This window comes from Schistocerca nitens, chromosome 7 (genome assembly GCF_023898315.1).
Source record: "Schistocerca nitens isolate TAMUIC-IGC-003100 chromosome 7, iqSchNite1.1, whole genome shotgun sequence".
Classification (NCBI taxonomy): Eukaryota; Metazoa; Arthropoda; class Insecta; order Orthoptera; family Acrididae; genus Schistocerca; species Schistocerca nitens.
In genome coordinates this window covers 87,241,916-87,260,334 of record NC_064620.1, presented here as the reverse complement: position 1 = coordinate 87,260,334, position 18,419 = coordinate 87,241,916, and the positions used below count along the sequence as shown (strand labels likewise).

Here is an 18,419-nt window from a genome sequence, read left to right as displayed (position 1 = left end):
AACATTTATAACATTTATCACATTTCTAATTATTAAATAATTATTAAAACCTAATGAATTACAAATTATTAAATTTATTAAATCGATATCAAACATTATGAAAAAAAAAAAACTTTGAAAGTTGCTCTTTTCATTGGTAAAAAGCTTTTTCATTTTGGATTTGTTCTTGAATACGTACGAAGTTTTGAAAATGGATCCATCATTTAGAACAACCCTGTATAGACGTATTTGTTGTTTGTGGCAGTTCTAATTGCGAATTAAGTGAAGATGGCACAGAGACTACATATTTCTGACCGTGCTCGGATTGCAGCTAGGATGGGAGTATGGCAGTCGCCTTTAGTGGTGCAACGATGGTGAAGAGGGGAGAGGGCAAAACATGCGACTCTGAACGTCGAAACAATAAAGAGAATGCATGTGAATATGTTGCGCACATGTTCGGTTACTCGCCAAAGTGCTGCTGGGGCCCAAAGGAGAGTTGTCGCTGGTGAGGCCAAAGCCGGCGCTGCTGTGGTGTTTGGGCAAAGTCCCACGAAGTCCCTGAGACAATATGAGAGTGAAACTGGTTTCTCATATGGTTTGGGCCAACGGATAATATAGGTCGTCTTCTGCAAACCATGGAAACCACACTTTGACCAAACATTGTCACCGGAAGACTGTGATGTTTGGATGGAGTTCGCTGAATCCACATGACAATGGATGGAAGAAGGATCAAATAAAAAAATGGTTCAAATGGCTCTGAGCACTATGGGACTCAACTGCTGTGGTTATCAGTCCCCTAGAACTTAGAACTGCTTAAACCTAACTAACCTAAGGACATCACACACATCCATGCCCGAGGCAGGATTCGAACCTGCGACCGTAGCAGTCCCACGGTTCCGGACTGCGCGCCTAGAACCGCGAGACCACCGCGGCCGGCAAGGATCAAATATCCTGAGTAAAATTTTGTGATCAAACGAAGCCATGTTCCATGTGGGTTGGTTCATAAGTAGCAGTAATTGCCGTTACTGGGTCCTGGAAACGAAAGTCCTGTAGCTGCGATTGAAAAATTGCAGTCACGTCCTTCGTGGAGAGTGTGGTGTTTGCGCATGATGGTACTCTTATCGGTTTACATTCTTCGTGGAACAATAAATGCACAGAGGCATGTGCATACGTCACAAGGTTTGTTTTAACATGGGACGGTGTGGACAATGTGCACTTTATGCACCTTGGCTACCTCCCCATTTTGCGTTGATTTCGCTAGAATAGCTTGACAGTGCTTTTCCACGCCGTGTTATTGGACGTCGCGGAAATGTTGAGTGGCCACCGGGAAGTCCAGACTTGACCCCACTATATTATTTCCTCTGGGGAAATTTGAAAGGGGAAGTGTCTGCCAGAAAACCACATGACTTTGACAATTTAGCAGCAGTCGTTAGGGAACAAATGATAACGTTGCAACGACCTGTCAGGAACGTTTCACTCCGATAGTAGCGATGCCTATGTGGAAATATGAAATGGTAAGGGCCATAGTACAAAACAGAACTGAAAAGGACCATGTAATATTGTTAGTGAGTAAATAATAGTAAAATGAAAATAAAGATATAATAGTGGATCACCCTATATTGTTCATTAACCCTTGAATGTGTGAGTCGCTGGGCCAGCAAAAATGCAATAGAGGGATCTGTAAGACACCTACCTCAAAACAAGTGCTAAATGATGGTATCAAATGAAATAGTGAAGGGTTGGTGGCACATTGTGAATGAGAAACTATTTATAATGACATTGTGATTTTTGTTTTAGTATAATATGAAATTATATGTATGTTAGTATATTGTAGTTTTCCAGAGTTTAATAACTGACTGTCAGCTTTACTGATCCATGCCAGAATTTTGCTCATACTTTTCAGAAATAGTTTCACTAAGGTCTTTGCATATGTATTTTTGTGCACTTGTACAATAATTCACAGCTTGTCTGTTTTACAGATGTGGGCATATGAAGCATCTTCCTTTTGGTGATCTGCAATCTGCTGCAATCTTGTTCCATAGCTTGCGACGGCTCGTAGAACTTTCTTTTGGAGATGTGGCTTGTAGATTTTCCTCTCCACAAGAGAAGAGTTCTGTGTTTATCAAATCTGCCTTCCAAGTAGGTGGGAAGTTACTGTGAGAACACAGGATATTTATTGTCACATACGTTTGCCCTTAAACAAAATATCAGCGTCTTCACTGTCTCTTCCAAGTGCATGTACTTGCCTTTTGATCAAGAGAATCAACTCATGAGGTAAATTTTTTTATAGAATTAGCAAAGTCATACGTTTGTTCATTTTGCTCACACAGAATAAAAATTTGAAATTGTCTTTCAGACGAAAATGATGATTATAAAAGTTCTCACGTAATGGGAGCCTTCATTTAGAGTGGATTTTCGGTTTTATTTAGTTACAATATGAACCATGGACCTTGCCGTTGGTGGGGAGGCTTGCGTGCCTCAGCGATACAGATGGCCGTACCGTAGGTGCAACCACAATGGAGGGGTATCTGTTGAGAGGCCAGACAAACATGTGGTTCCTGAAGAGGGGCAGCAGCCTTTTCAGTAGTTGCAGGGGCAACAGTCTGGATGATTGACTGATCTAGCCTTGTAACATTAACCAAAACGGCCTTGCTGTGCTGGTACTGCGAACGGCTGAAAGCAAGGGGAAACTACAGCCGTAATTCTTCCCGAGGACATGCAGCTTTACTGTATGATTAAATGATGATGGCGTCCTCTTGGGTAAAATATTCCGGAGGTAAAATAGTCCCCCATTCGGATCTCCGGGCGGGGACTACTCAAGAGGACGTCGTTATCAGGAGAAAGAAAACTGGCATTCTACGGATCGGAGCGTGGAATGTCAGATCCCTTAATCGGGCAGGTAGGTTAGAAAATTTAAAAAGGGAAATGGATAGGTTAAAGTTAGATATAGTGGGAATTAGTGAAGTTCGGTGGCAGGAGGAACAAGACTTTTGGTCAGGTGATTACAGGGTTATAAATACAAAATCAAATAGGGGTAATGCAGGAGTAGGTTTAATAATGAATAAAAACATAGGAGTGCAGGTTAGCTACTACAAACAGCATAGTGAACGCATTATTGTGGCCAAGATAGACACAAAGCCCATGCCTACTACAGTAGTACAAGTTTATATGCCAACTAGCTCTGCAGATGATGAAGAAATTGATGAAATGTATGACGAGATAAAAGAAACTATTCAGGTAGTGAAGGGAGACGAAAATTTAATAGTCATGGGTGACTGGAATTCGTCTGTAGGAAAAGGGAGAGAAGGAAACATAGTAGGTGAATATGGATTGGGGGGAAGAAATGAAAGAGGAAGCCGCCTTGTAGAATTTTGCACAGAGCATAACTTAATCATAGCTAACACTTGGTTCAAGAATCATAAAAGAAGGTTGTATACGTGGAAGAATCCTGGAGATACTAATAGGTATCAGATAGATTATATAATGGTAAGACAGAGATTTAGGAACCAGGTTTTAAATTGTAAGACATTTCCAGGGGCAGATGTGGATTCTGACCACAATCTATTGGTTATGAACTGCAGATTGAAACTGAAGAAACTGCAAAAAGGTGGGAATTTAAGGAGATGGGACCTGGATAAACTGAAAGAACCAGAGGTTGTAGAGAGTTTCAGGGAGAGCATAAGGGAACAATTGACAGGAATGGGGGAAAGAAATACAGTAGAAGAAGAATGGGTAGCTCTGAGGGATGAAGTAGTGAAGGCAGCAGAGGATCAAGTAGGTAAAAAGACGAGGGCTAATAGAAATCCTTGGGTAACAGAAGAAATATTGAATTTAATTGATGAAAGGAGAAAATATAAAAATGCAGTAAATGAAGCAGGCAAAAGGGAATACAAACGTCTCAAAAATGAGATCGACAGAAAGTGCAAAATGGCTAAGCAGGGATGGCTAGAGGACAAATGTAAGGATGTAGAGGCTTGTCTCACTAGGGGTAAGATAGATACTGCCTACAGGAAAATTAAAGAGACCTTTGGAGAGAAGAGAACCACTTGTATGAATATCAAGAGCTCAGATGGCAACCCAGTTCTAAGCAAAGAAGGGAAGGCAGAAAGGTGGAAGGAGTATATAGAGGATTTATACAAGGGCCTTGTACTTGAGGACAGTATTATGGAAATGGAAGAGGATGTAGATGAAGATGAAATAGGAGATAAGATACTGCGTGAAGAGTTTGACAGAGCACTGAAAGACCTGAGTCGAAACAAGGCCCCGGGAGTAGACAACATTCCATTAGAACTACTGATGGCCTTGGGAGAGCCAGTCATGACAAAACTCTACCATCTGGTGAGCAAGATGTATGAGACAGGCGAAATACCCACAGACTTCAAGAAGAATATAATAATTCCAATACCAAAGAAAGCAGGTGTTGAGAGATGTGAAAATTACCGAACTATCAGTTTAATAAGTCACAGCTGCAAAATACTAACGCGAATTCTTTACAGACGAATGGAAAAACTGGTAGAAGCGGACCTCGGGGAAGATCAGTTTGGATTCCGTAGAAATGTTGGAACACGTGAGGCAATACTAACCGTACGACTTATCTTAGAAGAAAGATCAAGAAAAGGCAAACCTACGTTTCTAGCATTTGTAGACTTAGAGAAAGCTTTTGACAACGTTAACTGGAATACTCTCTTTCAAATTCTGAAGGTGGCAGGGGTAAAATACAGGGAGCGAAAGGCTATTTACAATTTGTACAGAAACCAGATGGCAGTTATAAGAGTCGAGGGGCATGAAAGGGAAGCAGTGGTTGGGAAAGGAGTGAGACAGGGTTGTAGCCTCTCCCCGATGTTATTCAATCTGTATATTGAGCAAGCAGTAAAGGAAACAAAAGAAAAATTCGGAGTAGGTATTAAAATCCATGGAGAAGAAGTAAAAACTTTGAGGTTCGCCGATGACATTGTAATTCTGTCAGAGACAGCAAAGGACTTGGAAGAGCAGTTGAACGGAATGGACAGTGTCTTGAAAGGAGGATATAAGATGAACATCAACAAAAACAAAACGAGGATGATGGAATGTAGTCAAATTAAATCGGGTGATGCTGAGGGGATTAGATTAGGAAATGAGACACTTAAAGTAGTAAAGGAGTTTTGCTATTTAGGGAGTAAAATAACTGATGATGGTCGAAGTAGAGAGGATATAAAATGTAGACTGGCAATGGCAAGGAAAGCGTTTCTGAAGAAGAGAAATTTGTTAACATCGAGTATAGATTTAAGTGTCAGGAAGTCGTTTCTGAAAGTATTTGTATGGAGTGTAGCCATGTATGGAAGTGAAACATGGACGATAACCAGTTTGGACAAGAAGAGAATAGAAGCTTTCGAAATGTGGTGCTACAGAAGAATGCTGAAGATAAGGTGGGTAGATCACGTAACTAATGAGGAGGTATTGAATAGGATTGGGGAGAAGAGAAGTTTGTGGCACAACTTGACTAGAAGAAGGGATCGGTTGGTAGGACATGTTTTGAGGCATCAAGGGATCACAAATTTAGCATTGGAGGGCAGTGTGGAGGGTAAAAATCGTAGAGGGAGACCAAGAGATCAATACACTAAGCAGATTCAGAAGGATGTAGGTTGCAGTAGGTACTGGGAGATGAAGAAGCTTGCACAGGATAGAGTAGCATGGAGAGCTGCATCAAACCAGTCTCAGGACTGAAGACCACAACAACAACCGTTTTCCGGGCAAGGTGGAAGTTTCATGGTTCTGTGTACTCGTATTCTACTCATTGGTGGCAGCGATTTACTGATAAGGTAATCAGCAGTTCTGTAGACTGTGTCATCTAATTCTTCACGGCTTGTTCCACCTAGGATGCTAGAAGACATGGGTTCATTAGCTTGATGACCATCAGTGTCTGAATCTCTTTTGTCTTTTTCATCAAAGAGAGTTTTATCTTCGAGCCTCGAGGTTTTGATCACTCTTGCTGACTTCAGATGTTCTTCTGTCTCTACATGTAGTGTGGTATATAATTATGTTCTAAGAAAGGGATAAATAGTATCTTAAATATATAATCTGTTTAAGATGCAAAACTCGAGTTCCTCTGAATGGGTTTTGGCATTGAGAAATACACTTACCTTCAGTCGAGTACTGGGATGTAACTTCTACAGTTCTTATGACCTCGCAATACAGAGTGTAATTGTGCCAAACTGATAACTGCTTCAATAATCTAGCTACTTTAATACGTCATTCTGGTAAAATATAAATACAGTACTGGAGAGACACCTCATTCGCTACGGGGACTAAAAGATGCTTGTCATGCATTATTCGAGTAGTACTACAAAATTCATAAAGCAAAATATTTAATTTGACTTGCAATAAATAATGTACCTTATGGAGAACGTCAATTGTATTTATAACACAGAACATCAACTAAAATAAATAAATTCTAAGATAGTTTCTTGAGAGAATGAAAGGTTGCCGGATCTAAAAGACCCCCTGTTATGCATCAAAAGGTTAGATAAGGAGCAGCCACAAGAAAACGAGGCAGGCTGTATAACTAACATTGTGCGGACGATAGTAACGCAGATAGGTTTTATATACGTCGTAGCAAGCCTAGAAAACAGTTCAATAGGTTTGACTTCTGGAGAAGGTCGAGTGATTGCCACAACATATAAGGAATATTTGTTCAGTTTCAGTAAAACTCTGTAGAACAGAATACTTAACTTGGGATGAAATCCATGTCCACATGAGGGACGATATAAATTTTTAAGGAACGAACAAAAATTTTCCTTTTGAAGGCCGTAAAGTCCATAATCTGTATGCCAAACAGGCAAAATCGCAGTGAGGACTGAGGCAATCGCTCCCACGACGCACCAGATCGACGATACCTGTTTGGTAAAACGCCGCGTCCTGCTGAGTGAAGAAATGTGTAACTGACTGCTGAACAGAGACACCCGGCCTTCACGGCCTTTTTTGAGGCCCCGAAGGCGTGGTTATCACAGTCGGAGAATTTCGGACTATAGGGGTGGTAGGTCTGCTGTCTCCCGAATGAGTTGGTGTAACTTCTGCCATACGACATTTGCGATATGTGGACGTGCTTTATAAGGAAGCAGCAGCACGACTTGTCGCCGTAATTTCTCCAGCACTGCGCCGTACCCTTCCCCAGTGACGGATCTACCGGGTTCCTTGAACTGAACAGCGAGCCCCAGTAATCAAAGAACGGAGTGAGTATCACCTTTCCAACATACGCTTGCAGATGACGCTGTCATTTACCGTCTTATAAAGTCATCAGATGATCGAAACAAATTGCAAAACGATTTAGGTACCAGTATGGTGCGAAAAGTGGCAGCTGACTCTAAATAATGAAAAGTTGAAATTATCGACATGAGTACCAAAATAAATCCGCTAAATTTTGGTTACACGATACACCACACGTATCTAAAGGCTGTAGCCGGCCTCTGGTGGCCGAGCGGTTCTAGGCGCTTCAGTCTGGAACCGCGCGACCGCTACTGTCGCAGGTTTGAATCCTGCCTCGGGCATGGATGTGTGTGACGTTCTTAGGTTATTTAGGTTTAAGTAGTTCTAAGTTCTAGAACCTCAGATGTTAAGTCCCATAGTGCTCAGAGCTATTTCTAAAGGCTGTAAATTCAACTAAATGCTCAGGGATTACATTTACGAATAACTTAAGTTGGAACGCTCACGTAGATAATGTTATGGATAAAGCTAACCCAAGACTAAGATTTAATGACAGAACACTCAGAAAATGCAACAAGTCTACTAAATAGACTGCTTATACAACGCTTGTACGTCCTCTTCTGGAGTACTGCTGTGCGGTGTGGGTTCTTCATCGGATAGGATCGACGGGAGCCATCCCAAAAGTTCAAAGAAGGGCTCCTCGATTTTGTACTGTGGTGAAATAGGGGAGAGAGCACCAATGATATGATACGTAAATTGGGATGGTATTCATTAAAACAAGGAGTGCTAAAAGGAATTCGTAAAACGATTAAATCAGTCAAATCTAAAAGCCGTAAATTCAACTAAATACCTAGGTATTACAATTACGAACAGCTTAAATTGGAAAGAACACATAGAAACTGTTGTGGGGAAGGCTAACCAAAGACTGCGTCTTATTGCCAGGACACTTAGAAAATGTAGCAGACCCACTAAGGAGACTGCCTACACTACGCTTGTCCGTCCTCTTTTACAATAATGCTGCGCGGTGTGGGATCCTTACCAGATAGGACTGACAGAGTATATAGAAAAAGTTCAAAGAAAGGCAGCACGTTTTGTATTACCGCGAAATATGGGAGAGAGAGTGTGACAGAAAAGATACAGGATTTGGGATGGACATCTTTAAAAGAAAGACGTTTTTCGTTGCGACGGAATCTTCTCATGAAATTCCAGTTACCAACTTTCTCCTCCGAATGCGAAAATATTTTGTTGCGTGCGCTATACGAGATTGGAATAATAGAGAATTGTGAAGGTGGTTCGATGAACCCTCTGCCAGACACTTAAATGTGTTTTCCAGAGTATCCATGTAGATGTAGATGTAGAAGGACATTTTTCGTTGCGTTTGGATCATCTCATGAAATTTTAGTCACCAACTTTCTGCTCAGAGAGCGAAAATATTTTATGTATATATTTTTTTGAGGAAGCCAAGATCGCTTGATTGAAAGACCTTTACTCCAATTACTGATTTTGACAGAAACGTGGTGACATCTTCAAATCTGCATCACACTTTGCGTATATTTTCACGTACATAAACTATATGGTCGAGATTTTGAGAACAAAGTGTAAATACATTAAACAACTCCAGATGGTATGTCATTTATAGAACAGAATGCTCTCACATGCGTTGTCAGATGAATAAAAGGTAAAAGTACAACATCGATAGCACCAATAATAGAGTTAAAACTACTCGCTATATCGACGGGCCTCACGTGACGTGACGTGAAGTCGTCGACATAGCGCGTAGTTTTAACAGGGCGTGTAGTTCTAATAGCATAAGGCCAATCTGAAGATGATAGCAGGATTCTGCCGAAACTAGTAACTGGAATAAAGGTCTTAAAATAAAGCTATGTTGGTTTTCACACACACACGATCACAACACAAAACATGTCTATGTTTCACGAAAATATTTTGTTGGCGCCCACCTGAAATTATACCTCGCACAGAAAGATTTCGGTGTTTGTTTTTCCTGCTCGCTGTTCGAGAGTGGATCGGTGGACAAATAGCTTGAGGGCGGCTCGGTGAATCCTCTACGTGGCATTTAACTGTGAATTGCAGGATAATCCTGCAGATGTAGATGTCTTGCTCTTCAGCTTCTTCGTGGTTTTCGACTGTCATGCTGCCCCATACTCGTTCTTCATTCTTTGATGGACGTCTGCCGGTTTTCTACCGGTGTCTGTCCTTGGGAATAATAGCAAGATGGTCCTGTTTGGACGCATTTTGCAATAACTTCGCTGTAGTTCACGTTTACGCATTTACCGCACGCACGCAGGAAAGACACGAATGCCTCACGAATCCCTTGCCTAGATGTCGGTCCTTATATAGCTGCATCGGAGTCTTGTTACACTGCATGCGAGCTGCAGGAACTCTCTGAAACGGAAGCTGTTTTGATCGCTATTTATAGGTAACTAGTGCCCACTACAAAGCACGGGTTTCAGGGTACTAGACATTTGGGACAGTGTATCGCTGTGGGAAATTACGTCTTCCAAGACGACAACAGTCATGTTCGTACAGGTATGTCCAGAGTTTGAAGGAAATTCAGATACCCTGTGCTATTATTCCGTGCTACTGCCATTTCCTCGACAGAAAGGTGATGTGGTTTTTCAGCAGGACAAAGCACATCCATGCGCGGCTGTTGCGGTGTACAACAACTGTAGTGTCTATAAGGATCGCCAGCCATTGTGGCCGAGCGGTTCTAGGTTCTTCAGTCTGGAACCGCGCGACCGCTGCGGTCGCAGGTTCGAATCCTGCCTCGGGCATGGATATGTGTGATGTCCTTAGGTTAGTTAGGTTTAAGTAGTTTTAAGTCTAGGGGACTGATGACCTCAGATGTTAAGTCCTATAGTGCTCAGAGCCATTTGAACCATTTTGTCTATCAAGATCGACAGACCTCTCGCCAATTGAACTCATAAGGGACACGATGAAGCGGTGACTTATTCGTCCTCCAGGGCATGCAAGAACCGTTGCCGAATTGCAACAAAGGGAACAAGATACGTGGGACAATCTATCTAACTTTTCCCCCTTTTAGTGGTCCAACGTTAATCACAAAAGAAAATGTATGGTACTATTAGTAATAATAGGTGGAAAAAGCATTTCATATCTTCGCAATATCAACTGGACACGTATGCTACACTGTGAAGCGGTAAGTTGTCTTCTAGAGCGTGCAAGAACCATTGCCGAATTCCAGCAAAGGATTGCAACACAGTTAGGACAGTGCATCGCTGCCGACCGCTGTGGCCGAGCGGTTCTAGGGGTTTCAGTCTGGAACCGCGCGACCGCTACGGTCGCAGGTTCGAATCCTGCCTCGGGCATGGATGTGTGTGATGTCCTTAGGTTAGTTAGGTTTAAGTAGTTCTAAGTTCTTTGGGACTGATGACCTCAGATGTTAAGTCCTATAGTGGTCAGAGCCATTTGAACCATTTGAACGACAGTGCATCGCTGTGGACAATCACGTCTTCCAAAACGACAACAGTCATGTTCGCACAGGTATGCCTTTAGTTCGATGGAAACTCAGATTTCCTATGGCATCTCGACAGGCACGCTAAATCACCTGATCAGTCCCTAGATTACTAAGCCCTTGTAAAATTTACGACTGCAGTTGGTACCAAATCGTCGTTCCTGCCAATACGGTATTGTCAGTGTCGGGTTTAAAACAGGAATTTTGTGTTTATTTTATGTGTGAGATGCCATTAAAACCAAACTAACTTCCGAACAGGCCTCGGAAGGCCCATCGGTACCGACCGACAGCCGTTTCATCGTCACCGCTAGGCGTCATTGGAAGCGAATACGGAGAAGCATGTGGTCAGCGCACGCTCTCCCAGCCGTTATGATTTTGTGACCGGAGCCGCTAGTTATCAATCAAGTTGCTCCTCAATTGGCCTCACAAGTCTGAGTCCACCCCCCCCCCCCCCCCCCTGCCAAAAGCACTCGGTAGACACGGGCAGTCACCCGTCAGAGAGCTTACCAACCCCGACACCGCATAATTTATGGTGACGGGTACCTGTCTTAACACAGTGGCAAGGCCACTTGTGACATACCATTAGAGACTTTATAATGGTAGTTAAATAGTGCAAACGGCCTTGCCGCAGTGGATACACCGGTTCCCGTGAGATCACCGAAGTTAAGCGCTGTCGGGCGCGGTCGGCACTTGGATGGGTGACAATCCAAGCCGCCATGCGCTGTTGCCATCTTTCGGGGTGCACTCAACCTCGTGATGCCAATTGAGGAGCTAGTCGACCGAATAGTAGCGGCTTCGATCAAGAATACCATTACAACGATCGGGAGAGCGGTGTGCTGTTCCCACGCCCCTCCTATGCTCATCCTCCACTGAGGATGACACGGCGGTCGGATGGTCCTGGTGGGCCACTCGTGGCCTGAAGACGGAGTGCTTAAATTAAATAGTGCATAAACTATAAATTATGACTTTCTTTGAATAAAATATGGAGAAGTAAAATTTATGATGGTTTAGTAACAATGCAGCAGTCCCTCCCCCCTTCCTTTTTAGTGTTCTAGGCTGAACCACAAATTAAATGTTTGGGAGTATCAGGAACAACGGGTGATAACAGCAACTGATGTCCCTACAGTTTGACAGCTGTGTGGAATCATGTCTGCAGTTAGATACGGCATACTTGTAGAAAGCTACTACAATTTGGTAGCTGTGTGGAATCTAATCATGTCTGCAGTTACATACGGCATACTTGTAGAAAGCTATGAATATTCTTCTTCTCAAATGTCGCTGTCAGTGCTAGAGAAGGTGTTGCATGGTATCAGCGTGGTGTCTGCTGCAAATTTTCTCCGGTGTGCTGATGTGACCTCCAAGGTGTCGAAGTTATCACAAAAGGGGGGGGGGGGAGGAGGGGGGGCTCTTAGGTTACCTCAGCGGCGAGGCAACAGAGGAAAGAAAAGAGCGACAGACGGGAGCAGTGTGCTGATAGGAGGAATGTGATTGGCGCTCAATACGGGGTGCGCGTAAGGCAGTGGCGGCGGCGGTGGCGGCGGCGCAGCCCGCGGCGCTAGCGGTGGCAGCGCGCTAGCTGCCCCCGGGGGCGGCGGCGGCAGGGCGGGGGCAAGACGCGTGCGCCGCGGCGCTCCAATCACCGCCCGGGGCCACGCGGGGGGCGGCGAGGGGGCGGCGGCGGCGGCGGGGGCGGAGGGGGCGCGGCGTCGCCTCCCGCGCTCGATACGGCGACTGCAGCGCCGCCGGCGGCCGCGTCTTGCCGCGGGGCGCGTCTTCTCGACCGCAGCCGACGACCACACGACCACTCCACTGCCCGGGGCGGCGGGGCGCGCGCCGCGGCTTGACCACGCGCTGCCTGCTGTTAACAAAGCCTCGGGCGTGGGGTTGTTGAAAGCGATATGTGCACTCGCGCTGTGTTTGTCAGGCAAAACAACCCGAATGCTAACGAGGACCGATACCTGCAGGGTGTCCTGAGAAAGGTCAGCATTCCAGGGGATGACAGAAATGGTCGTTTGAAATAATATACACTGCGCTCCATTTATCTTGATCACCCCAAATAACATTTTGCCCAGAAGTAAAATAAAATAAAATATATATATATATACGTGTCAAGTGATTGTTGTTCAGCCATGAGGAGAACACTGACCAGTCTTGTGAACTATGTTGTTTACGAAGAAATCAACAGTAGTATATCTTTTTTTTTTTTTAATATTTCTTATTCGATAATCCACTTCCTCTCGTTATAACGTATCGCATATTCAAGTTGTTGTTATCGTCTTCAGTTCGAAAACTGGTTTGCTGCAGCCCTTCGTGCCACTCTATCCCGCACAAGCCTCTTCATCTCCTAATAACTAATGGAACCTACATCCTTCTGAACGTGTTTACTATATTCATCTCTTAGTCTCCCTCTAACATTTTTACTACCTGCACTTCCCTCCAGTAGTGAATCAGCGATCCCTTGATATTTACTGTCAACTGGACCCTTCTTTTAGTCAAGTAATACACAAAAATGTCTTTGTTCCCCAATTATATTCAGTATCTGCTCATTACTTACGCGATCCAACCATACAATCTTCAGCATTATTTTGTAACACCACATTTCAGAAGCTTCTATTCTCTTCTTGTCTATACTATTTGTAGTCCATATTTCACTTTCCATACATGGCTTCACTCCAAGTACCTTCAGAAAAGCCGGCCGCGGTGGCCGTGCGGTTCTGGCGCTGCAGTCCGGAACCGCGGGACTGCTACGGTCGCAGGTTCGAATCCTGCCTCGGGCATGGGTGTGTGTGATGTCCTTAGGTTAGTTAGGTTTAAGTAGTTCTAAGTTCTAGGGGACTTATGACCTAAGATGTTGAGTCCCATAGTGCCCAGAGCCATTTTTTTGACCTTCAGAAAATACACAAGTCTTTTTCCATTTATTTATTTACACGTCACGTTCCGTAGGACCAAATTGAGGAGCAAATGTCCAAGATCATGGAACGTGTCAGTACATGAAATTATAACATAAAAGTAATAACAGATAAAAATAAATGTTTGTGAACCGGAAAAAAGTCAGTCCATAAGTCTAAGTAAACGCAATCAACAATACAATAAGAATAAGCGTAATTTTTCAAGGAAATCCTCGACAGAATAGAAAGAGTGACCCATGAGGAAACTCTTCTGTTTCGATTTGAAAGCGCGTGGATTACAGCTAAGATTTTTGAATTCGTGTGGTAGTTTACTGAAAATGGATGCAGCAGTGTACTGCACACCTTTCTGCACAAGAGTTAAGGAAGTCCGATCCAAATGCAGGTTTGATTTCCGACGAGTATTAACCGAGGGAAAGCTCCATATTCTTGGAAATAAGCCAATATGGTTAACAAGAAATGACAGTAAGGAATATATATATTGAGAGGCCAGTGTCAAAATACCCAGACTCGTGAACAGGGGTCGACAAGAGGTTTGTGAACTTACACCACTTATTGCCCGGACCGCCCGTTTCTCCGCCAAAAATATACTTTTAGAATGGGAAGAATTACCCCAAAATATAATACCAAACGACACAAGCGAATAAAAATAAGCAAGGTAGACAAACTGTCGTGTCGAGCTATCACTCACTTCAGACACAGTTCGAATAGTAAAAATGGCAGTATTAAGTCTCTGAACAAGATCCTGAACGATGGGCTTTCCACGACTGCCTAATATCTATCTAAACACGTAGAAATTTGAACTGTTCAGTTTCACTAATCATATGCCCGTTCTGTGAAATTAAAACGTCAGGTTTTGTCGAATTGTGTGTTAGAAACTGTAAAAACTGAGTCTTACTGTGATTTAGCGTGATTTAGCGTTAGTTTATTTTCTACAAGCCATGAACTTAGGTCATGTACTGCACTATTTGAAACTGAGCCAATGTTGCACACAACATCCTTTACTACCATGCTAGTGTCATCAGCAAACAGAAATATTTTAGAGTTACCCGTAATAGTAGAGGACATATCATTTATATAAATAAGGAACAGGAGTGGCCCCAACACTGATCTGTGGGGCACCACCCACTTGACAGTACCCCACTCAGACCCCACATCACAGCTGTTATCATAATAGCGAATAATGACCTTTTGCTGCCTGTTGCTAAGGTAAGAGGTGAACCAATTGTGAGCTACTCCCCGTATTCCGTAATAGTCCAATTTCTGGAGCAATATTTTGTGATCAACACAATCAAATGCCTTAGTTAAATCAAAAAATATTCCAAGCGTTCGAAACCTTTTGTTTAACCCATCCAGTACCTCACAGAGATAGCAAATCATGTTATATAAGATGATCAATTATCCTTATAGACACAGCCTTTCCAATAACTTTTGCAAACACTGATGGCATAGAAATAGGTCTAAAATTATCTACATTATCCCTTTCTCCATTTTTATAAAGTGGCTTTACTACTGAGTACTTCAATCGCTCAGGAAACTGACCATTCCTAAAGGAAAAATTACAAATATGGCTAAAAACAGGGCTAACATGTACAGCACAGTACTTTAATATTCTGCTAGATACTCCATCATAACCATGAGAGTCCTTAGTCTTCAATGATTTAATTATTGACTCAATCTCCCTCTTGTGTGTATCAGAGAGGAGTATTTCAGACATCAACCTCGAAAAGGCATTTTCCAAGAAAGTTATATGATTCCCTTTAGAAACTAAATTTTTATTTAACACGCCAGCAATGCTCAGAAAATGATTGTTAAATACTGTACATATATATGATTCATCAGTAACAAAAATATTTTCACAGCGAACTGACTTTATATAGTCGACCTTGTGATGCTGACCAGACACTTCCTTCACAACTGACCATATAGTTTTAATTTTATCCTGTAAATTAGCTATTCTATTTGCATACCACATTCTCTTTTCCCTTCCAAATAACATTTTAAGCACCCCACAGTAGTGTTTGTAATGGGCTACTGCAGCTTGATTGTGACTACTTCTGCCATTTTGATATAATTCCCGCTTTGTTCTACAAGATATCCTTACCCCACTAGTCAGCCACCCGGGCTGCCTATTACTGCTAGGACCCCGTTTAGAACGTTCTAATGGAAAGCAACTCTCGAAGAGCATGAGAAATGTGTTAAAGAAAGCATTGTATTTATCATCTATGTTGTCGGCACTATAAAGATCCTGTATTAGATGTTAAAAAATTTCTCATCTTCAGAACCGCTTTTCTTGTCATTGCTATTCTACTTTTTATATCCTCTATTATTCGTCTATTATCAGTTATTTTGTTGCCGAAATAGCAAACCTCATCTATTGTACTGCTTTAAGTGTCTCGCTTCCGAACCTGATAGCTTCAGCTTCACCTGATCTAATTCGGTTACATATCTTTACCCATGTTTTTCCTTTGTTGATGTTCATCTTATATCCTCGTTTCAAGACACTGTCCATTCACTTCAACTGCTCTTCCATGTCCTATGCTTTCACTGACAGAATTAAAATGTTATCGGCAAAACTTAAGGTTTTTATTTTTTCTTCCTGAAGTGTAATTCCTCCACCAAGTTTTCTTTGGTTTCCTTTACAGTTTGTTCAATGTACAGACTGAATAACACCACTGCTTCTTTCTCATGCCCCTCTACTGCTGTCTGGTTTCCGTACAAGTTGTGTATACGCTCCCTGCGTTTTACCGCTGGTACCTTCAAACTTCCAAAGAGTAATTCCAGTCAATGTTGTCAAAAGCTTTTTCCAAATATACAAATGCTGTAAACGTACGTTTGATTTTCCTTAGCCTGTCTTGTAAGTTGTAGGCTTAGTATTACCTCGCGCGTTCCTACATTTCCCTGGAATTTGAACTGATCTTCCCGGAAGTCTGCTTCAACTAGTTACATTCTCCTGTAAAGAATTCACGTAAACAACGAAATCCAATGCTCCGGACAGGTCGATTGGAACCGACCGACCGCCGATGGCGCCATTTGGCTGTATTATGGAGGTGCATAACGTCAGCACAAAGTTTTCCGGGCTGTTGCTGGCTTTCTAGTCTTCGGAGCCGCTACTGCTTATTCAGGTATCTCCTCAGTTGGCATTACGAGGCTATGTGTACCCCCTTCCAGTCCTCCCCCAAAAGAAGAATCCAGGAACGATCGGTAATCCAACCATAGGCCTTCGTGTTGTAGTCAAACACACTGATGGCTGAATTACGGAGGTAGATCGCCTATTCACGTAAACACAACTTCCGGCTGATGCTGTGAACCACTGTGGACACAAAAAGGTGCAGAACATTCCAAGCCCTCAGAGTGGTGACCATGGACAGTGGTACACCGGTAGATGCGTTGGATACGATAAGTTATCGCTGTTTCAGCGTTGCCTACTGAACTGAACTACAAGCAAGCTTCATAAGTTTTTCAATGTTGTTTGTAGGTGTTAGAATATCGTAATAGACAGCGTCTTTTGCGCATCACAATAGAAAAAAGTCCTGAGGAGTTAAATCACGGGACCAAGTAGGACAGTCCACTCTTCTTCCAGCACCAACCCATTTGGCAGAATACCTTCGGTTGAGAACGTGACATATAAGCAAGGCTTTATACGCTGCTATCACATGAGAGGTGCAGTCATAGTTCCCTGAATCACTACCATCCGTGACCTGAAGTTATTCCTGGTGGCTTCCAACATCATGACACCAGGAGTACCACCGCTGTGGCTCTCCCAAAAGCTTGGGGAACCCAACTGCAATCCATGTCCGTCCCTTCTCACTGCACTCGAGCCTTTCTCCCTACCACTTCTCCTCTGGATCCACTCACGTGCACCTCCATGGCGTATACCTCAATCACAGCTTCGTCTAGATCTCTCACAAGTCCCAAAAGACTCAGTTGACCTTGCGGCTCTCCGCCGCCTCTTTCTCTCTATTCTTGACTCGTCCCAGGATTCAGCGGTAGTTTACACTGATGCCTCTGTGGTTGATGGTCACGGTGTGTTTTCTTATGCATCAAAATAGCTCGAAGCAGTATGGGACTTAACATCTGAGGTCATCACTCCCCTAGACTCAGAACTACTTAAACCTAACTAACCTAAGGACATCACACACATCCATGCCCGAGGCAGGATTCGAACCTGCGACCCTAGCACCAGTGCGGTTCCGTACTGAAGCGCGTAGAACCGCTCGGCCACAGCGGCCGGCTCTGCTTATGCTTATGCAGGACGTACCGCACAGCGCTCCTTGCCAGATGGCAACTTTGTTTTCACTGCAGAGCTGGTAGCCAACTCTCGCGCTCTTGAGCACATCCGTTCCTGAGCCGGGAAGTCCTTCCTCATTTATAGCGACTTCTTGAGCGCCTTACAAGCTCTCGACTAGTGCTATCTTCACCATCCCTTGCTACTGGACATCCAAGGCTCCGTTTACGTTTTCGAACACCGTGGACGCTCAGTGGTCTCCTTGTGGACCCCAGGACTCGTCGGAATCTCGGTAAACGAACTTGCCGACAAGCTAGCCAAACAGGCTGCTCGTAAACTGAGTCTGGAGACCGATATACAGGAATCTGAACGCAAATCGATATTACACCGCAAACTTTTTGGGCTCTGGAATACTATCCCTTGACTTTGCCAAACAAGTTACTTATCTTAAAGGTGACGCCGAATGTGCGGTGATCGCAAGGACTGCGTTGTCCTTTGCCGGCTCCGCATCGGCCATACTTTGCTTATTCACGTTCACCTCCCACGTGCCGAGGACGGGCCCACCTCACTTCACTGTGGTTCACGCTTGACTGTCGGAATTTAGCGGCCCTGAGACGCGCCTTTAACCTCCCTGACG

At 43.5% G+C, this 18,419-nt stretch overlaps 1 protein-coding gene across 1 annotated transcript in view; it reads right to left on the bottom strand.

The window, feature by feature from the left end:
- The window catches only part of LOC126195483 (uncharacterized), a 38,963-nt gene that overhangs the window by 11,335 nt on the left and 9,209 nt on the right, over positions 1-18,419 (bottom strand). Inside the window, exon 2 of the mRNA XM_049934112.1 lies at positions 12,107-12,559. Coding sequence (XP_049790069.1) covers positions 12,107-12,559 — 453 coding nt within the window. The remainder of the gene's footprint in view (positions 1-12,106; positions 12,560-18,419) is intronic.